Source organism: Poecilia mexicana, unplaced genomic scaffold, assembly GCF_051168715.1.
Source record: "Poecilia mexicana isolate PSO_F unplaced genomic scaffold, ASM5116871v1 scaffold_13, whole genome shotgun sequence".
Taxonomy (NCBI): Eukaryota; Metazoa; Chordata; class Actinopteri; order Cyprinodontiformes; family Poeciliidae; genus Poecilia; species Poecilia mexicana.
This window is the reverse complement of record NW_028263382.1, coordinates 20,201,610-20,224,140: the sequence shown is the minus strand read 5'-3', so window position 1 is coordinate 20,224,140 and position 22,531 is coordinate 20,201,610. Positions and strand designations below refer to the sequence as shown.

The following is a 22,531-nucleotide window of genomic DNA, read 5'->3' as shown; positions in this document are numbered from 1 at the left end:
ATGACGAGGGCAACTTGGAGAGCATGAATCACCTTTTTCTTTTTTCAGAGGTGACTTTGCAGCCTGCCCCAGCAGTGACCTACAGGACCATCGGAGGAGTCCTGGACTTCTACATCTTGTTTGGCGACACACCAGAAGACGTGGTGCATGAGTTCCTCCAGGTAATATTTTTGTTTCATGAATACATGGACACCTAATTTATTTTAAGTACTGTAAAAGCTTTACAGTGGCTGTATGACAATGTATATTCCTCCTCTCCAGCTCATTGGCATGCCTGTCATTCCTGCCTACTGGTCCCTGGGCTTCCAGCTTTCACGGTGGAACTACGGGAGCCTGGATGAAGTCAAGGCCACAGTGGAGAGGAATCGTGCCATTGGTCTCCCATATGTAAGATCTAGTTTTCTTTCAACTGATGCTTGCTTCTTTTTGTTTGTTTGTTTTTTTTTGTTTTTTGTTTTTTTCCACTTTTTAAGTTTACTTCATTATCTCCTTACAAAATTTTCATCTCATTTCTTTAAAACTGATAGAAGCTCGCAGCTAGAATTGCTACGTATTACTCTCATGTCATGGAAAGCGTTAGTTAGCATTTACTACCAAAGCTTTTATCTACAACGATGTGTTTTATACCTGATGTCTGCACAAGCTTGGCATGTTGTCATATCTCAACGCTGTTTAAATTTTAATTTGTTTGTAGCACTTTTATGGTCCCATTCTGAGTAAATGATAAACCCTCTATCAAGGTAGCTGAGGTGTAAAATTTCGATAATGGTACCACTTAAAATGAAAACATGACAGCTGTTTTATTGCTAAAAGCATAACTTTTTACTTTAATTGAATAATCTGTCAAAGTCTGTATATTGATTTTGACACAAAAAATCAATATGCAGAGAAAAACAGGCGTTTAAAACATTATATGAACCAGGAAGAAGCAGTTGCAATGTCTGGTACACAAAAGAGGGGCTTCTTTAACTATTACCACTGCTTTATAGCTTCCAGGAAGGGAAATGGAAGCAGCTGATAACTCACCTTGTAAACCTGTTTTTGAATTTGAACCCCTGTGTGCTTCCAGAGGCAAGAGACTCAAACCTCTACACTGTCTGTAGGAACGCGATATGAAGGTTGGAGCAAGAGTTCGATAGACAGCCTGAGTGATAGGGATGGCCTTTAGCTTAGATTGGGTAATCCAGCTCTCTGTCAAATAATGGAGAGTCTGCTGGCCTGCACAGGTTCAGTCCAGGAAGCACAATTTTTTAAGCATCAACGGATGTTAGCACTGATCAAAGATCAATCGACCAGGTTCCTTTTTATTATCTCATTCATCTTCAACAGAATGTTAAAAATACTCCAGTACTGCATTACTACTAAGCCATGAGATAAATACCAGTTCTGGTTGACATTTTCTTGGAAGTGAACCTCACTACTTATCTTTGTGGAGCATATGACAGTAAGACTACTGTCAGATGGTCTTTTCAGAGAGAAAACTGATATTCAGCATTCACTTTTAACCCTAATTATTCAATCAAAATTTAATAAGATTGTGAATACCACCTTAACATATTTAACTGTATCACAACAAGGCAATAGATGCGCAAATCAAGGACTAGAAGACTTGAGTTATGTCTTATCAAAAAGAAAATACACCTACAATCTCTATAATATTTTTGAAGCAACCGGTTGGACATGTCAGACTGCTGTATTACACATGAATATACTTAATAACATCACATAAAACACATATCACATTTTTCTCTGGAGGTGAATACCGTCAAAACGAAACACGGCAGAAACTTTCATAACTTAACAGACAAATGTTATAAGAGACACATAAGACATCTTTTGTCTTTTTTCTTTTTTAAAAATTGTAGAATGATTATTTTTGTGTCTTAACATGTGATTTCAAATTTAAAAATGAAGAGAAATACATGTTTTGTATAGATGCAGAAAAAAACGGACATATTATAGACAATTTACTGGATTTACTTTCTTCTTGACAGGACATTCAATACACAGACATAGACTACATGGAAGATAAGAAAGATTTCACCTACGACAAAGAGAAGTTCAAAGATCTTCCTGGGTTTGCTGACTACCTCCATGAGAAGGGGCAGAAGTACATCCTCATCCTGGTGAGAACTCTCATTTCTCACAAAGCAATGGCAGTAATACATCCAGCAATATGAACTTATCAAACTGGGCTGTGTACTGTTTTTCCAATCAACACCAATGTGACAATTAATTCACCCAGCCCACCCACAACAAAATTATGTTCACTGAGGTAAAATTTAAATATTGTAGCATTCTTCTGAAAAGGTGTTTCCTTTCCACAGGACCCTGCAATAGCCACCAGTAAAAGGGTGGGGGGTGCTCCATATGAGTCGTATGACCGTGGCACTCAACAGAACGCCTGGGTCTTTGAATCAGATGGAAAAACTCCACTTGTAGGAGAGGTAAGCTGTTTATTGGTACCGATCATCAAGTGTTGAAATAAGACCCAGAAATATCACCTAAATTTTCCAAAACTTTATAGAAATCCTGTAAAATGTTATGCAGTTCACCACTTAAATTCTTGCTGTTCACATTAATAGTATGAGATACACACTGCTACATGTGCCTGTGCTATTATTTTGCTGTCTCCATCTTGCCAGAAGAAATTTCTGAACACATTCAATCCTACAAAAGGTTATTTTTGATCATTTTTCCCACATTGCACGCATTTGAAAAGCGCTCTCCTGCAGAGTATCGAGGTGGGGAGCAAAAGTATGTTGCTCCCATGCTTTTATATTGTTGCCTTTTATTATACACATGATTAGACTTAGTCCCCAAACTAATTGCCTTTTCATGCTGTTTATGAACAGGTCAAACATGTGCATTGATTCTGCATTAGTGTTTAATCTTAAAATGTTCTGAGTCACTGCATGACAGATTGGGTGTGCAGATGTGTGCAAATGTGAGATAGGGAGAAAAATGCCTGGAGTTCATCTGTGTGAACCCATTTTTAAATGGAAAGCTATTTTAGGTCGTCTGCACATGCAGACTGCGCATGTGAAAATGACTGATTATAGTTCTTTTTATACGGCAGAATGTACTTCCATTCTGAGGATGAGCTGGCTTTTTCCAGAACAACATTTGCTGTTTCTACACCAGTAAAAAAAAAGTGATACATCCAGAAGCATCCTGGATGGGCCCCTTTTTATGCAACTCCTGTCCCATTGTCTCCCAAACCACACACACACTGCCAGCTTCACGCTGGCAGCACATCCAGCCTCAACTCGTCTGTAGTTGTTAAAACTCCAAAGTCTAGGCAAAATCCAAAAACACACAATAACAACAAATTGATACATTGGAGCCAATGATTTGGATTCAGAAACTGCACTTCATAAGTTATGTGTCGTCTCCACAAAGTTTATGAATTGATGCAACGGTAAAAATATTTAACCCAGACCTGTTCTGTTGCTTTTGGGGTGACAAATTAAAATTGAAAGTAGAATAAATGTCTGCATTCAGATTTAAGTTTGAAATCTGAAATGTTTGAATGTTTGAATGTTTAAGTTTGAAATGCATTTTTCATATGTTCCCTTATTTGCATGTTGAGGCAGTGAGCACCCTTTTGTATTCACCAGGTGTTTAAAAACCTGGTCTTCTATTTTTATTTTCCCTGCTCTATAATTTAAGATAATTCATTGCTTTTTGGGGTCATTGGTACATTATTAAGGATCAACTGTAGCAGTGTTTGTATTTTTCTCCAGCTGAAGAAGTTAAAAATAGACTTGGAAGCAACTGGTAGTGAACAGAAAGTGTAGGTAACATGAAAAAAAGAAGATTAGTCACCGTTAATGGATCAGACGGGGCTGTAGATAATAGATCAGAATGTACACAGAGACAGACTGTCTGTCTTACTGAGCAGCTGACAAGACAATTGCACAAGAATCAATTTACAATGAGACATGAAAGACAAAGCAACAGTTTATCAGGAGCCTGGAACAAGAGGACAGACAAGGTGGAAGCAGGAGAATTACTTTTGGAGGGAGGGTTGTGAAAGGGACATCGAAAGAAAAGAAAAAAAAAGTCAAAATCCAAAATGGTAAAAGAGGAACATAAAAACCTATAAAAAGCAGCAAAAGGTATGCGGTGACAAATGCCAGCTGATTTGTTTAAAGCATTTGCTCTGTAAAAGCCATCAGCAGGGATGTGTAGATGACAAAATCCTGGAGTAAGGGAACAAATGACTCATAAAAGAAAGATGGCATCCGCAACGGTCTATCAATAAGCTCTGACCTTGCCGTTCCTTCCACGTGCCAAAAGCATCGCCCATAAATCTGTGTGCGCGCACGTGAGTGTACATAAGCATAATTCATACGCTCGCTACAAACTGGGCTGTGAAGTTATTGCCAGCAGAAGTAAAGGTAAAAGATAGCCAGAATGGAGCAACCTTGAGATTTTATATCCACAGCAGAGTTTACACACAGAAACTGCTTACACACCCACACACACACTTGGAAAATTTCTCCCTCTCTCTGTGTGGATTAATCATTTTTCTCAATACACGTCATTAAGGGTGACTTCTAACACACAGTCACGTCGCAAGATTTCTATTGCATTATCGATTTCTTCTCTTCTCTGTTCTCTTCCTCAACTCGTTCGACTCTTTATCCCCTTTCTCCTTTTTCACCTTTCCCTCATCAATCCCACCCCTTCTTTTAGTTCATCTATACTTTCCTCTTTCCTATTCACACATCTCAGAGCTGCTTCTCCAATACCCCCACAGGCACAGTTTCCCCCCCCTCTTTTGCATAACTTCAATGAATCTCACTTCTACATATTTTCAGAAGGATGTGGTTACAGATATTCAAACACATTTGAATAATAGAATAAAAAGGTATTGTTACAATTGGAGAAAACAAAGAATGGAGCTTGCAAAGGGAATGCCAAACAAATTTTCCCACAGCTTTATCTGCAGCAACACTAAAGTGTAATGGCAGAAACAAATGGTTTTCATGCCTGCATCTTCTTTGTAGGTTTGGCCAGGGGAGACAGTATTTCCAGACTACACCAGCCAAAAATGCATCGATTGGTGGATAGATGAGTATGTGCGGTTCTCCAAGGAGGTCAAACATGACGCCCTCTGGATTGTAAGTGGATTTTCAGACATATTAAATAATTCTGGTAATTAGTTGAAATTCCGAACATCCTGACATTGTTCAGCAGCCATTTACAAATATTCAGCAAGGGACATCTTGTTTGAAGTTCTAAAGCATTTTGTGGCAATTGCTTTTCTATGCGTTGAGTATCACTGCATAGAACAAAGGCGAAGATAAAACCAGACGGGAATCTGTACCATCAATGATTTCTTAGTTGAAATTGTGGTTGGAACTTTCATTGCTCAGACATTTTTGTTACAAAACACACATTCAGTTTCAAATTTCCCTGAAATCCTGTGCTATAGCCAAGTGAATCATGGATTCACAAATTAGCTGGGGAAAAAAAAACAAAACGAAGGATAGATCTTTATTAAAGTCATCCCTTTGACATAATGTTTTTTTTTCATTCAGGATATGAATGAAGTGGCTAACTTCAAGAAAGGATCAAATAAAGGCTGTGCTGACAACAAACTCAACTACCCTCCCTACACTCCAAGTGAGACTTTCAATTTTAATAATCAAAAATAAAATCTCTTCTAATTCAAGTATTTATGATATTTAGATATTTATTAATGAATCTCTTTCAGATACATTTATTTCTTCAATTGATGTCTTGGCTTCAAATTAGATTTAAATAAAACATTATAGCAACTTTTAGTGTTTTTTTAGTGCACTTCTTTTTCTTTATCCATCACTTCCCTCTTTCTTAGTTTCTCCATGTCTTCTTTTTGTTTCAAATGTATTTAGCATTGTGTCAAGGTCTTCCTCTTACTTTGTTTATCTTTTCCTTTCCCACAGAGATTCTGGATGATGTGATGTACAGTAAGACCCTCTGCATGGATGCCAAGCAGGCGTGGGGGAACCACTATGATGTCCACAGTTTGTACGGCTACTCTATGGTGCTGGCCACTGAAAAGTAGGTGCATCTATAATCAGTGACATGTTGAATGAAAACAAACCCACTGCCTTGCATATATATATGAATGTGAAAAACAGAACATGCAATGCCACAAAATATTAGAAAGGACCATTAAAGTCAGACGGTATTGTGCCTTGACTGAAAAAGAAAATCAAGGAACTGGTATTTTAAAGTTTTATCAGTTCATTGCACTGAGGTGACTTATGCCCTGCTCCAAATCGCAGGGAATGATTCCTGTAGAAAATTGTAAGTCAGATACCATGTGCAGAATTATGTTTTAATGAGCCCAGCTCCCAGGGTGCCTTAAATTTCTCATCTGGGTTTTGGCACTGGAAGTGTGTAATGACCCATTATGTTTGCAAACCTACAAAGAGACATCACGGCGAGTATAGGGCATAATCACTGGAGCATGGAAATTCATACAGATCATGGATATCTGCCAAAAGACAGCACAAATGCAGGCTTTATAGCAAATAATACCCTTTGATGCTGAAAAAAATCCTCCTAACATACACTTAATTCTATATGCATCATGTAGACTGTAGGCAGGTAAATTTCTTTAAAATAGATGTGCTAAACATTAAAGTCATAATAATCTGGTATCTCTTTGGTACCCCAGACTTGCAGATATCAAATCACATGTCACATTTGTCTACAATTAAAAACAAACCAAGCAAACCAGGAGACAAGTCTTTAACAAACCATCGTTGTATATATATACATATATATTTTCTTTTTTCTGAAACTAAAATACATCAAAAAGTTTTGGCCAAACATATCCCCTAGTAGAAATCCATATTCTACCTTAAAGGCCCCTTAAAGAAACTATTTGACTTAAGAATCAATGTTCCCAACATGTTTTAGTTGGAGTTTTTTAATTATCTTAGTTTAACCAAAATGAGTTAGATTAGGTATATTTATTAGAAGGCTTGTAAAGCTTTTTCTCAGTTTAACTTTTCACAGTCTGATTGAAGTTTGAATTTTAAATATTAATTTCATGTTAAGGCTTTTATTTATGTGAAGTCTCATTTATTATTTATTTTATTATTTATTTATAATTCACTAAAATTTAACACTGCTTAAGGTGAATGTCAAATTTATTTGTATTCATTTATAAAAGAATAGAATAGAAAATGTCAACAATACTCCAATAATACTGCAGGATGTTTAGTTTTTATAAATTTTAATAAGACATTGTCATTCGGACACTTCACACTAGTCGGTGGCGGTAATGATGTCATGGACGTTGCCACGTCGCCGCAATGCATTCTGGGTAAATGACATATGCTTGGTCCGATTGCGCTAGCTTCATCCAGCCAAAACAGGGTTAAGTAACATCGTTAAGCCTTTTCCATTTGAACCAAAGGGAGTTGAAACTGATGGGAATGTAGAAATCACAAGGAATGAAGATGATGAGGACCAAACGGAGGAGAGAAACAGAGTTGGCAGAAGAAGGTGGTGTTTGTGCTGTGGCTGCTGCCACCTTCAGCTTCATTGAATGAGACATCTGACAGTGCGATATAAGTAGTTCTATGGCTTTGTGTCCAGTCCGGTAACAGTTGTTAAGGGTCCGGTCTTCTGTCCGTGGTTTTGGCGTTTTGTAGATAAAAACTGTCGACATGCATTTGGTTTTAGCTTGTGAAGGTAAGACCACCCGTTAAAGCCTTCATCAATTTTGCTCGTACACGACTCAAAGTGTGCTGGCGAGAAATGTTGAGGGCACAAATGTTGATGCGGTGGAAGTTGTGTTTGGCTCTTTCCCACTGCACATTTTTATTTTTTTTTTCATGTGGGAAACGATCCAGACTAACCTCACTGTTATTTTTTAAATAACAGCTAACAGTGGTGCAATGTGTGGCACTGTCTATTATTACACCAGTCAAACGCAATATTATAAAAACCAGCTCAGGTAAAGTTAGCCTTCCTGTGTTTACGTTGTAAATTACAGTACTGAACGGACCGGCCGCGTCATCAACTCAGCATGCATTGAACAGGTGAATAAATGGTGACCTCCATAGGTGAAGAATATAACAAAAGTGCAATAAAAAGATTACCTTATTATATTAGTACAAATCTGCAGCATGTGTTATTACCTCTCACTTTGAGCAGTCACTATAAAAGGCAGCAGAACTGTGTGCTCAGTGAAAGCACTAGGACTACAAGTGCTCACCCACCTCACACAAACCAAACACAAACCCACCTGAGACTCAGAAATATAATCCCACAGAAGACAATTTGGTGAATCACTACTTTTGTATTAACGTTGACTCATAATTAATTTGTCTATTTTTTATTCTCTTCCTGTTTTTCTCCCTCCTAATTAAAATGTAATATTGGCAGGAGACACATTTTGTAAACATCAGCAAGACTTTGTATTGTCATGGAGATCAATGCAGCTTCGATTTCTCCCAAGCTTAGCAATAACATAGAGGCAGGAAAGGCAAAAAAGGAGTACTACAAAACTGTGTGTCTGTGTATTTTATTCTGCAAACTCTGATGTTTGTGTGCACGTGCTTTAAAACTTTTTTACCCTTCGTAATCTGTTGTTTTTAGCTTCAATATCCTTTGCATCGTAATTACCTCCAACCACCTCACACGAGTCTCTTCTGTCTTCTCTCAGAGCTCTGCAGCAAGTGTTCGGGTCAAACCGTACCCTGATGCTGACGCGCTCCTCCTTCCCAGGTGTGGGAAAATATTCAGGACATTGGCTGGGTGACAATGGTGCGAACTGGAATGACATAAAATGGGCTATTCCTGGCATGCTGGAGTTTGGGCTTTTTGGAATTCCCTACGTGAGTACCACCACATAGTCCATTTGTACACGCACACAGACAAACATGTGAACTAAGAAATACAGGAAAGAAAACTATTTTACTTGTTGGTTGCCATGACAACATCATCCGAGAATCAAAGCTGGTTTGATATGTTGACTTTGTGCAACTTATGGAATTTGCACACGATAAAAAGGCTTAGACTAAAAGTTACTCGCTGTCATGAGTTCCTTATCTTTGCCTATGAGCATTTCAGAGCACATTTCTCCCACACGGCTCCTCCAGACTAGCAGCAGCAGCAATTAGCAAATACCTTGTGGAACTACAAGTCTGTTGAGCTTATAATGCTCCTAAGAACGGTTGTACATGGATGGCATGTAGAAGAATTGTTGTGATAACGTGCTGAAGTCAGGAAGGGAATTATGTTCTTAAAGAGACAGAGGCCCATGTCAACGCATCAAATGCAAAGTAAAATTTGTTGTTGTTTTTAATCTAGACAACATATTCATAACAACTGAAGGTAAAAGACTTGCGTGTGGTATAAGATAACAACATGTGCCTGGAAAATATATAATATTGACCTCTTTAAAGGTGTAGTTATTCTGGACTTAATGAATCACCTGTAAGATTACCAGTAACTTCTCCATAAAACCAACATTACTGACAAACATACTAAAACTAGAACTAGAACTGCACTTCCACTAACAACCCAAGTGTTTGTTTCTCCATTGCACATAGTGCAAACAGCAGTGAGAAAACAACAGGAAGCAAACTGCACACACACACCACACACACACTCTTCCAGCTGTGCACATCAGGTGGTCTTACAGATGCCAACTACTCCTGGTAGGACTCTGTCAAGCAGATTTTAGGAGCCTCAGCAAACACATAAACACAGATGTATGCTTCACAAACAAAGAAGACGACAAGATGGAAATAGGATTTGGACCGTTTCCTTCTTATTCTGTCAATCATTAAAAATTTGCCAGTGGTTCAAAATAGAAAACAGGGAGTTTTTGTGAACTTACTGAGGAGCAGGAGTTTGCATTGCACAATTGGCATGCTCACATCTCGTCTTCTGTGCAATTAAATCTCGACTGAATTTAATCTTTTTAAAAGAGAATCTCGTGGCCAGGAATCTCAGTAGGGCCAGTTTTCTTTGTTTTTTTTTTTTGCACTCCAGGTGATCTGTTATCATCAGACAGAGGTGTTTTATCGTAACAGGTGCTTAGACTGATGTTCGTAACCTTTAGATATTTCATTTTAATAAATCAAAGTAGGAATCCACAGCGTGAATCCACAAATTGTATTATGCTGAGTTTGTTAAATGGTCTTCTAACTCTCTGTTTCTAGTGCAACTCTAACATGGCGACACACAGACACACACGGCAGCTTCTGTCGAAATGTCAAACCTGATATTCCTCCTATGTGTTCCAGATCGGAGCTGACATCTGCGGATTCTTTGACAACTCAACTGAAGAGCTGTGCCGTCGCTGGATGCAAGTTGGAGCTTTCTATCCTTTCAGTCGGAACCACAATGCTGAGGGCTACATGGTACAGTAAAGGCATTTTGTCCTGAAGTTCTTTTATTTGAGTGTCACTTTTAGATTTATGTACTGCACTGCCCCTGTTTGGTCTGAAGTGCTGCAGGGTATACCCTTTATTCCATCGCATTATATAGGTGCTATAGAGTCCAAGCGGTTAAAACATAAACTACTTTTTTTATCCACAGAGATTGGTGTACACCAATACTAGTACAATTGCTTTGTGAAATGGGAGCAGTGGGACCTCTGAATTTTGGCTTTAAAACTTTGAATGTCAGCTGTTAAACATCACAGCCTCTGTAGGGACCAGAGTGAAAAAAAAATGGATTCACACACCACACGCTAATATTTGCAAATTTTACACTTAAGCAAAATGTAGCAGCTCTGCTGAAGTATGTCAGATTAGCATAATATGATGTGCCATATGGTGGACGCAATGCGAGCATGTTGTAAAATATCAAGATGGTTTCAGCTGAGAAGCCCCCCACTGACAGCAGATGGACTAGGAAGAATTATTTTTCTACCTGTACATCCTCACCTCCAGCTGTGAGCCTAGCTGGATGTGCTGGTCAGAAATGTAAACCAACTGTTTTACACTAACGATGGAAGCCAGCTACCATCTGACTACATTTATTTTAATGCATCTGTTAATTATCACAAGACAAAATAAAAAAACAAAACAAAACAAAAAAAAAACTTTTCTACATCTCTTAATAGGCCCATCCACAGACTGAATGTGCCAGGTCATTAAGACATGCTCCTTAAACATTGTATCGAAGTTTTTACACAAAACATAAAGTCGAGGGAAGACTGAGGCAATCCCAGAATTTTGGGGTTAAATTCATTGGACACTTTTATGCACTTTGAAAGCCTGCACACACAGCAGTTTCTCCTTAAAACACTGCTAAATTTAGCCTAATTACACAAGTCAAGTGCGGGCTAAATGACGAACCATTTGGGAGCCAAAGGAGCCAACGTTTATTGCTAATCTGATCCAAATGATCTGGCTCACTGATGGGGATAAGAATTCCCATTACTAATTTGTAGAAATGTGGTACGTTGGTGTTAAATTTAAGATGCTCATTTGATTTGGGTTTATAAAAATAAATACATGAATACCATCCATAGCAATGAGATAGACTGGAACAAAACATTGTAAATGAAAGAATCGGACAAAGGATCGTTGCTGTTGCATGTAACTTAGTTAAACAGCAGAGAACGTCCTCAAGATCATGACCTCTTTCCTATTCTCCATATTTTCAAATTATATGTTTTGTGATGTGGGATCCCCCCCCCCCCCCCCCCGCAGCTGAATACATATACTCAAATTTAAGACTTAATTTTATAATTTTGTTGAAAAATTTTCAGCAGGAGATCACCTTACTGGAATGAAAATGACTACATTTGTAGACTTTCAAAGGTCTTAACAAGGGTTGCCAGTAAAGGTAATTGGAGTATCTTCAAATGGCAAAATAAATCTAAACAGCTTTGCCTGGGGAATGCCTGATTAGAATCAGGCTTTAGCAAACAGCCATCTGAGCTGCATTATGGATTTTTTAAAAGAGAAACATTAGACTCTCAAAAACATGTAAATTTATCCAAGCAAGATGGATTTGTTGAGTATATGCTTAGACTATAACTGAGCTATTTTTGTTGTCGACACATACAGCTTGTAAGAAAAGCCAGTCTCGCATAACAAATGTTATGGAAACTGATGCTCTGACCGCACTCTTTCAGGGGCATTTCCATGCTAATCACTGATGCAAAAAATAGTTTTAAACTGTGCGCGCGTGTGTGTGTGTGTGTGTGTGTGAGGGGGCAGAGGTGGTGGTGTTAAGATGTCGTCTATGAGGATTGGTAGTTGCTAGAGGACAGCAACAAGATGATGATGATGAATCTGATGCACTATACCCACCAAACAAGACAGCTAATGTGTGACCTTTACTTTGCCCTAATCATGCCCCTCATCAAATGCCCATGCGGCCAAGACCAAGCACACACCGACCCACTCGCACAAGCTGCTCATCAGCCTCTCGGAGGTGCCGGGGGCAGAAATGATTGGCTAGATGTTAGAAGCATGGCCTGTTAACAGCTAATCATCCTCTCACTCACGCCGTCGTGAAATTAAATCATACTGTACTTCTTCACTTATTTTCTTTGCTGAATCCATAAAGGGTATTTCAATTTTTCTTTCTTTTTTTTTCATTTTACACCAGTTTAAGGTCTACTTTCATGTAATAAAAAAAATGGTTTTATTCCTCACCCGTTTCACTCAATTTCCCTACTCAGTTACTCCCATGCCTTATTCAAACAGGTGTCTTTTGCACCCACCTATCTATTTCTGGTTTATTCCCCAGAAGGTTAAAGACAAATCTTTGTTTTCTTTTTGTTATCCACTCCCATTCATCAGCCCCAACGCTTTAATCTGTTTTTCTGCCTCCAGCCCCAGGATCCCGCTTATTACGGTGCCGACTCGATGCTGGTGAAGAGCTCCAAACATTACCTGAACATACGTTACACCCTCCTGCCTTACCTCTACACTCTCTTCTACAAAGCCCACACCACAGGGGAGACCGTTGTACGTCCTCTGCTGCACGAGTAAGTCATCCATTATGTTGAGTTCTTTTGGTGCCAATTCAAACTGTTGGTTTTGTGATGTTTGCTATACTTTGGTCTTGATGTAGACGTATATACTGTTATTTTGTAGAGCTGGTAGTGTTCAAAATAACTTGTTGCTTTTTAATAAAAGTAACCTCATTGTCTATACTTACTGAATTGACTCCCTCATAAAATCTTATGTAAAACCTGCATATCTTGATGCAAATATGAGCAAGTTGCAGCAACCATGAAATGGGAATTTTCTCAATTTATTTCAGCAGTCATTTACGAGCATTTGGTAATAATACTGTAAAGTTTCAGTATATTATATTAAGGGTATTAACTTTTAGGGAGCTTATTTTATTATTAGAAGATTAGAACCTAAATGTTGTAAAGATAATAAACATATACTTTGTTGCATTGTTAAACTTTCTTTGTAGTCTCTTGTTCATTAAAATGACAATAGAAAAGTGCTTTGCACAGATTAAAGAACATAAAAATGGTAAAACTAAGTGGGGAAAAAAAATACACAGATATTGTGTACTGTGTTTCACTTCAGACTGAGAGACACTTGGATTAAGAGAAGCTGAAATGAGGAACCTACTGTAAGAGCTAATCCCTCAAGTTAAAATTATTTCTTAAAATGGACTCAGACTGCAACACTGACAATAGGAACAGATAAACATTTGTGAGAAGACTAAGTGAAGCTATGTAAAGAAAGTGATGAGTAATCAAATGTTTGTGAAAACTGAACTCGCTAATTTAGGATGAGAAGGATCCAAAGCTCTCCTTAAATGTCGGCTTTTCAGGGGGGGGGGGGTTCTAATAAATGCTGTCTTTTTAAAACTTGGATTAGGACATTCAAAGTGACTATATATTGCCACACTTTCTCTTGTAAGGTTCTACTCTGACAGCGCCACCTGGGATGTGGATCGCCAGTTTCTCTGGGGAAAACACCTGCTCATCACACCTGTGCTTGAACCGGTTAGTTAAGACACAAATTATATTTGAATTTCATAAGCAAAATGAAAAGAATAATTTTAGAATGAACAAGTGATGCACGGGAAGTCTTGTGTAACACAGAAGCAGCTCTATTATATCCTGGGCATTCAATAAAAAAAGCTGCTAAACAAAAAAAAAAAAAAAAAAAAAAAAAGGTCTAGCAGATTAGATGATCAGCTACTTATACGTGCAAACCATGACCTCCCCTGAGAAAATATGACATGGGATTTTCTTTGTTGCCCTCTCCTCCTCTCATCCCTCATTCAGCTCTCTTTCAAACCCTCCCTTCTTTCTCTCAGCTCTAATGAGAACGCTGACCTCATTACTAGAAGATTAGAAGTGCAGATAGAAGTGTGCACACTTGTTTGTTTGATAGTGTATGCATGATATCGTGTGCACTGATAAGTGTGCATACATGCAAATGGGTGTGTGTGTGTGTGTGTTTGTGTGTGTGCACATGCTTACACTTACTGTATGTGAAGTAATTGCAGTTGTGTCAAAAGGGCCTGAATTTTAAGCGGTTTTGAATGGCCTCTTGTGTGTTGCAAAGTATTGTAAGCCCAACTGGATTTGTATAAGGCTGGAGAGATTATAACTTTAACCATTGTGGAAAAAAGTTTTTTGTAAAAGTGGAAGTGTGTGTTTACAATGGTTTAAAGCTGGTGATGTGCTAAATGTAAGGAGAAGGAAGAGTCGAAGGGTGATTTAGTAGGATCCTATTTTAAGCACACATGATTTTCTGAAAGAAGATAAATGTACCTTTTCACAGCTTGTTTGCAGGCAGAGATATAATCCAGCTTTAGCAGTCCAGCTGGAAACAGGATTTTATAAAAAGAAATAATAATTCAGGAATCATGGCTGTGGTATCAATTATGACTAGGCACTAATTTTTTTTTCTCTCTTAAGTAGTAATTGCTTTCCGTCGCTGTGCCCTGATAATTGAACATGGAGAAAAATCAGCCATAAAAGTTCATCTCCAAAGAAGAAATTAATGACCATGCTTGTGATGACTGGGATTTGTGATGAATGCATTTCCAGTACATTACCTAAACATATTCTGGAAATGGATTCAGAACTTGCACATCATGTTGCCCTTGTCTAATAATGACATGTTTGCAGCTACTTGCACATGCAGCACTCCTAAAGTTAAGGACGCATAATGGACAGTACTGATTAGAAATAAAAACGGTTTATTATTATTATTATTATTATTATTATTATTATTATTATTTGCACAACCTTATAAATTTGCCTTGACGAAATTAAAACCTAGGACCATTTCTTAAATGTGCATCTAAGAAAATATTTAATCAAAAGAGGGTTTCGGCTCTCCAAAGTCAAATCTGAGATATAGAAGACATATAGGTACTTGTGCGAAGATGCATTACAACAAAAGAAAAAGAAACAAGCTGGAATAATGGCCCTATTTTCAAGTGCATCAGCAGATAAATAGCAGCTACTTTGCTCACAACACATACCACTTAGATAAAGCCAGTCCTTAGTGTTTTTTGCTGTTGTGAACGTTTTAACATGGACGTCCACCCAAGCACTTACATCACAATCATGTCCATCTTGTCATGAGGGAGTTTCTGAGCTGTGCTGTATGAGTTCAGTCCAGGACAGCACCATAGCATCTACTGTGTGGAACATATGCGTCTGGTTTTAGTTTTTTTTCTTTATTCTCTTTTTTCTCTGTCTCTCTTTATCCGTCTCTCCGTCCGCTATGCATTTCTCTAAAGTTGCTCTTTGTATAGCATTTAAATCAATGCATGATTTAACTTTGATCTCCGCGATAAACCAAGAGGATCTCCGGTACTGCCTCTATATGCTGTCCCCTCTGGTTTTCACAGTGCTTTCCACTCTGCTGATAACTCCCTTTTCTTTTTAACTCAACCTTTCATCAAACGTTGGCTCCCATTGGAATTCTCTTAATCATCTGCTCCCAACTTACCCTTGTGATCACATTCCATTGCGTCAAGTTTCTCTCTAGCTCGCTCTCACAGTTTTAGTCTGTAGCTGTCTCTCTCCTAGCTAGTATCTGATCATTCTGCCAGAGCAAATCTTTGGCCCAGCAGATCAGATCTAACCTTTTGACTAACCCAGCTTCAAAAACAAGGATGCGTGCCTTTTGCATTGCCCCCTCTAATTATAATTAGCAGCAGAGCTTCATCCTGTAAAGCCTTTCCATTAGTTGGTGAGGTGAGTGATAGGTGATACTAATATGTCAAGGTATGAGGGGAGCACTTATGTGCAGCACTTGCGACAGGTAAACAGAGCCCCAAAGGCTGCATTATGTGATTTAATTTGGTTTATAGATCCTCTTACAACCATCTGTTTATCATAATTTACCATTATTTATTGAGTTTCAAATAAAAAATAATAATCTTGAGCATTGCTTAAGCGCCAAGCCATGTCCCTAACTTTATGACCACTGTGCACTAATTTTGTAATGACTTCTACCAGCAGGATAATAATGCACCATAAAAATCAATTCAATTTTTTAATCATGCCAGTGTACTCCAGTCGCCTCCGCAGCCTCCAGATCTTAATCCAGTAGAGCACCTGTGGGATGTGGAACAAGAGAATCACATTATGATTGTGGAGCAACTATGTCATGCCATAACCACAAAGCATTAAGATAGTTGCAAGGTCAACAGGGTACCACATAGGTATACCTAATAAATTGGCCAGTGAGGGTATATCAAAGGCCTGAAAAACAAATCAAATGAGCTAATATAGGTCTTCTCTAATAATTTTCTTTTTTTGGAACCCAAAGACCTCAGCAGAGATCATCCCCCTCAAGTCTCCAACACACAAAAAAAGATGGATTTTTGTTGGAAATTATTTTTGTCTGTCCTCAGTTGCTACAGAGCGTTTCACAATTTGATATTTCTTGGAAGGACGTGCATTTTGCCTTACCTTTTTCTGTGCCCTCTGTGTTTATCTCTTCCCCTTCCCTCTGTTCTACACTGTCAGAGAGAACAGGGAAGTGACAATGCTATCAAAGCTCGGCGTACGTCTATTGATTGCTCCTGTCTGTGCACCACCTTAAGCCATCAAAGACCGTCACCTATCAGTCGTCTCTTGGTGTTGTCTTTTCCGTCATCTGTTGCAACGTAGCACCACAGATGAAATGTGACAAGATTTTTTATCTTTATTTTTTTTCCTGAAAAACTTTTTATTAGAGGATGGGCAGTTATAAAATGGCTTTCTGAGCTGTGAACATTTTAGCCTTTTCTTTTACAAAACGAATATTATGTCTGTCCCGCCTTTCTTTGCATAATGTGGCTTTTCTTCTAATCTGTTGCCTTATAAGATTGAAGTGTCAGGACTGGAACAGTGTGCTGTATAATCTATTTAAAAAAATAGGTCTGCTTTCAAATTAAATGAGACGCTGACATGTTGATTTCCACCCCACATGTTGGAGCCATACAGTCTTAGATTTACATTAGAAACTTAATGATATTGCACATGTGAACAAATCTAAAGTGTTTGTCTTTTCTCCTGCAGGGCGTGGACAGAGTCTCGGCATATATTCCAGATGCTCTGTGGTACGACTACGACACGGTAAGAATATTCTCTACTCTTCACCAGTTGCCCATTGGAAGCATCACATCTTATCTTACACAGTTTATTTACAGTATTAACCTTTAATTTCTTTTACGTTTTGTAAAGTTTGTTTTTGTATTGTGATAAGTTTTCAAGGCAACTGCACTGTCACTTTGCTTCACATGAAAGTCTTTGCTTTGGGTTACTTGTTTGTGATGGAGAAACTAAAGGAGAAAGAGTGAGGACAAAGATAGAGTGAAAGAAGGGACAAGTAGGAGAGAGGAGAGACTGTCTCACTGGCAGAGAGATAAAAGAGGTGCCGCACTCCTTTGGGACCTTATTTGGGCGTTACACTGATGATGTAAAGCGCCCACTGATCAGATGAGCGATTAGATTGGCTCTCGTGCTGCTGGCCCCTTGTACTGTTTGGTCCCCTGTGACGATTCGGGTAGGAGGATGGAAGGGTGGGAGAGTTTTAATATGAGTGAAAATGACCATGAAAGAAAAACAAGCTCCAGAAAAGGAAAGTACTGAAAACAGGAAAAAAAAAAAACAAGTATTGGTGGAGAGAAAGCCGATGGAACAGAGCTCAATATTAATAAAACAAGTGAAGAAAAAAACCCACTCCTTTTCATAAAACGAAGAGAAAACATGGCATGCGCAAAAACATTAAAAACAGGAAGATGAGGATCACAGATTTCGGAGAAGCAGGAAGATGTCATTTGGACAGAAAAAAAACTAACAAGACAAAGAGAAGATGAAGCTAAAGAAAACCTAAAGGAAGAAATGGGGAGAAGATGGGATCTTAAATTGCTTACAGACGCTCCACTACCTCCCAACCCACAATACTGTAAAGCAAAAAAAAAAGACATCCTGTAACATAGACATTATTTTGGTTGGAATGGATGAAAATATCACTTAAAAAAAGAATTAGTGCATCACAACAATGGACAGTAGGATGTGGCAAATAAATTGGGTAAGAAGAAGAACAAGAATAGATGGATGGAGAGGAGTGCGTGTCAAACTGGTCTGAGGATTCAGTCTTCAGTGGATCAGAAATTAACCTTGAAGAGTCAGGATCCTCAGATAAATGAAGGGTGGGACGCAGAGATGCACCAAGGGGAATGGTAAAGGTTTAGAGGGTCTACTCCCATACTAAATGAAAAGAGCCAACTACCTATAGAGCCTAACCATACACTGCAAAATATAACTTTTTACATATTCATTATAAATGACTTATTTATTTTCTGTCTAAATATTTCTGAAAATTTTAAAACTTTTTATATCATAGTCCAAATGCCATCATCTACTAACAATAAATGCACACGATTAACTTTTAGATGGAAATTGGGAAACTTTATATCTTAATATGGGATCAGCAGCCTTTAAATCCACAGAGTTATCTTTGTTTGGTTCCCACAAAATATTGAGTGCAGAATTGCAGAAGCTCATTGAACTTTAAAAGACATATTATTTTATAAAGTTTATATGAAAATATTTTGGTGAATATTTTGTATTTTGCTCTTAAATAACTAAAGTAATTATTTAATCACTATTCAAATTGTATTTATATTTTTTAGTAAAAGTAAGTAAAAGTAAAACATCAGTCAGTAAAAGCAAGGAGAACCAGACCATCTGACATTTATTTTTTGACATTTTCCAGGACTTTATGTAAAGCCAATTATAGGGTAAACACTCCCTTGTTTCACCACTAGTTTCATTATATTGTGGAATTTCTATGCAGATAGTTTAGACAGAAATGCTAAAATGAAAACGTTTATATGTAAAATTGTCCATTTTTGGATACTTTATTTGTCAAAGTCATTATGAGCCACTGTGGAGTGGATAAAGAAAAGCCACAAATTGCAGACCCGTAATGCAGGGCAGTCAGTGACGCAGGTAAAATGAGCCATAATTCATTAATGTTAAAGAAAAAAAAAAGAAAACACCACCATGCAGTCGACTGTCCACTGTCACCACATTCTGGTTCATGAGTAATCCTGAACAGTCAATGTCTAGATGTCGTCAGCTGGGTTTCCTTCGATGGAAAACTTTTTACCAATTTGAATAAAAATTAAATCTCACTGTGCCAGTTTGTAGCTAGAATAAATTTGAATGTATGCAGTTGAATTACATTTTTTTTTGTGAATTGTTGCTATGTAAATAAACTTATTTGAAATTGAATCAAATCAGAAATGGGAAGTCGTTGTAAAACTACAATGTGTAATATAATAGTTAAAAAAAAAGGAAATAGTTTGATACATTCCTGCAGATGTTCAGATCTCTGTCTTGAAACTTTATGATGCTGAAGGGACACATTGCAGCAATCTTATCTTGAATAAATCAGTGTGATCTGGAAAGCAAGAGAGGCATGAAAGGCAAGTGGAAGACAGGTCAAAAAAATCATCAGAGGAAAATTGGCTACAGAAGCCAGAAATATGTTGCAATATAGCAGATAGATGTAGATAAATAAGACTGCGCTGCCTTTGAGATCAGATCCAGTCGTAAAGATAACCAGCAGGGTCACCTCCACTCCACCATCATCTCATGTCAGACCTGAACTCACAAACTGAGGCATCACAGAAAGTTGACAAAAGAAACATCAATCTGTGGTTTCTTTTGTGATCTACAAGGTTGTAATTGTTTCCCAATTTTGTTTTCAGTTTGTATTTAAATCTACCAATACCAACTAACTCCATGTAATTTTTAATGAATATTTACTAGTGACAAAGTTGGAAAAAGGAAAAGGTTGAAATGATGCATTTATGCCATTGGCATACTTAAAATTTTGCATTTTTTGTGTGATATCTGTGATAACATCCATAATGCATACAAAGTAAAACAGGTAAAAATATTACAGCAAAAAAAAACAACCCACAAAGCTAAATGTATTTATTATTATCAGCTTGGCTTTTGAAACACCTCCAGAGGTCTGAAGACATACACAGACGTTAATTTATATGCACTTGTAGTAAACACAGTTTTATCCTTCCACTGTTACCAAAGATGTAGAAGCTTCAAGGAAACTAAAGGTAACCGATCTAAAGATTGAAAGTGCGATGAAGCACACAGCTTCTGTTCCTACATCGCACTCTTGTAGACAGCGGTGGCCACTCTTTTCACCTGCAGGGACCCCACTGAGATGCTTTATGTAGAATAAAACCCAGGTGGTAAACAGACATTTTCTATTGAAGCACACTTGCCTTGATTTGAAGTGCATAAGATGTTCAATGTGAGACTTAAAAGAACGGGTTCCATTCATTAAACTGTACATATAATCATATAAAGGAAATATTTCAGTTGGTAGTTATGCATACCAGATTCAGGTAGAACAAATGTAATACCTGCAGATAATCAGACATCAGGGTAAACAACTTTCTTATCAACCTAAACTGAAAAGTGTGGACACATAATACAGAGTCTTGAGGGTTACCTTTGATTAAACTAATGCTGAACACAACCTGCAACTATTTTTGCTTTAATAACGCAGATGGAGCGGATAGAAGTCCGCAAAACGCGTGTTGATATGTATCTACCTGCTGACAAGCTGGGCTTGCACATCAGAGGAGGCGCTATTCTTCCTACGCAGGAACCTGACGTCACCACAACATACAGGTTCTCGCATACAGCTCTTGTGTCACCCATACATATAATTACATTGCATGTCTCACATTTAACTCTGTGCCTTTTCGTATGCATATATATTATATTTCTGACAATTTTATCCATATTTCTGCAGTCGCCGTAACCCAATGGGTCTGATTGTTACTCTTGATGACAACAATCAAGCAGCTGGGGAGTTATTCTGGGATGATGGAGATTCCCGAGGTATCGTAACATTTCTCATTTTCAGCAGATGTGTTTGTGTCGCCAACACTGTTATTATCACTGATTATAGGCCTTCTTTTATTATTATGTAATGGAAGCACTTATCCATTTGAGCTCAAAGAATTGAATGAGTCAATAAAAGTATTTCAAACACAAGCAAGCAGCCCACACAAGTGCGGACCAGTTACTATTAACCTTTCAACTTTCCTTTCAGATACTGTTAAAGATGGCAATTACATCCACTACCAGTTCTCTTTTACCAATGTAAGTTCCAACCACATGCAATTTCACTGTATCTTCATTGACACGAGCTCACACTTAATGGTGAGAGCTGGTGGGGACTTTTGTCCAGATCACCAGGCTGGATTGATTTACAGATGCTGCTAAAGCTCTGTTGGATGAAATATAAAATAAAAATGATGTTCCTCCTTCACATATAGAGAATTGGCAGATATGTTTAATGTATGAGTGTTAATGTTATTCATATGCTCTAATGTTGAAAGCTCACAGTGTTTTATTTGTTAAATTAAATCATGAAATGGGTATTCTGCTGAACTGTAGCTGTCACATTTTGTGAATTTTAAGTTGACCCTTTTCTTGTCTTCTGTATTATAGGGACGCCTGGATTTACAGGTGACCCATGCGGGCTACAAGGATCCAAATAATCTTAAATTTGAGAAGATTACTATCATGGGAGTGCCTAATCTTCCCCCATCGGTCTCTGTGACTCACATGCCCTCTGGCTCAGTTACACAACTTCCAAGCTCCAGCTTTTACCATGATGCAACCAAACAGGTAAACAGACTTTAACTATAACTCAAAACATTAACCCCTTCACCTCACCGTTTTAGTTGCTGCGTAAACTTTCTTTTTCTTTGCACCTATTCATTAATAGAGAATTGCTACGTGTTTCTCATTTTGACTGTAAACACTAATTGGTTTATTGATGATGCCATGACGTGTTTCAGGTACGCTTCTGCTAAAGACTTACATGCTGTTGAATTTAGCTTTCTCTCTCTGTGTAACAAAACTATGAGTCTTCACACTCTTCTGCTTCAAACAGCAGACAAAGCTAAGAGTCACCTTGTAGACGAGTGGGGAAAATGGCCTCAAAGGGATTTAGATTGTTCCCATAAGCTTTGATGAAGACCAGGGCTATTATTACCAAACAGTTTTAAAGTT

At 37.9% G+C, this 22,531-nt stretch overlaps 1 protein-coding gene across 1 annotated transcript in view; it reads left to right on the top strand.

Annotated features, from left to right (window-relative positions):
- Nucleotides 1–22,531, top strand: part of si (sucrase-isomaltase) — a 68,274-nt gene that overhangs the window by 8,274 nt on the left and 37,469 nt on the right. Inside the window, exons 8-23 of the mRNA XM_014986269.2 lie at nt 49–161; nt 262–387; nt 1,995–2,126; nt 2,328–2,447; nt 5,016–5,129; nt 5,550–5,634; nt 5,937–6,054; nt 8,678–8,849; nt 10,266–10,382; nt 12,816–12,970; nt 13,870–13,954; nt 17,483–17,539; nt 21,012–21,136; nt 21,261–21,349; nt 21,564–21,613; nt 21,965–22,144. Of these exons, the coding sequence (XP_014841755.2) occupies nt 49–161; nt 262–387; nt 1,995–2,126; nt 2,328–2,447; nt 5,016–5,129; nt 5,550–5,634; nt 5,937–6,054; nt 8,678–8,849; nt 10,266–10,382; nt 12,816–12,970; nt 13,870–13,954; nt 17,483–17,539; nt 21,012–21,136; nt 21,261–21,349; nt 21,564–21,613; nt 21,965–22,144 (1,838 nt within the window). The remainder of the gene's footprint in view (nt 1–48; nt 162–261; nt 388–1,994; nt 2,127–2,327; nt 2,448–5,015; nt 5,130–5,549; nt 5,635–5,936; nt 6,055–8,677; nt 8,850–10,265; nt 10,383–12,815; nt 12,971–13,869; nt 13,955–17,482; nt 17,540–21,011; nt 21,137–21,260; nt 21,350–21,563; nt 21,614–21,964; nt 22,145–22,531) is intronic.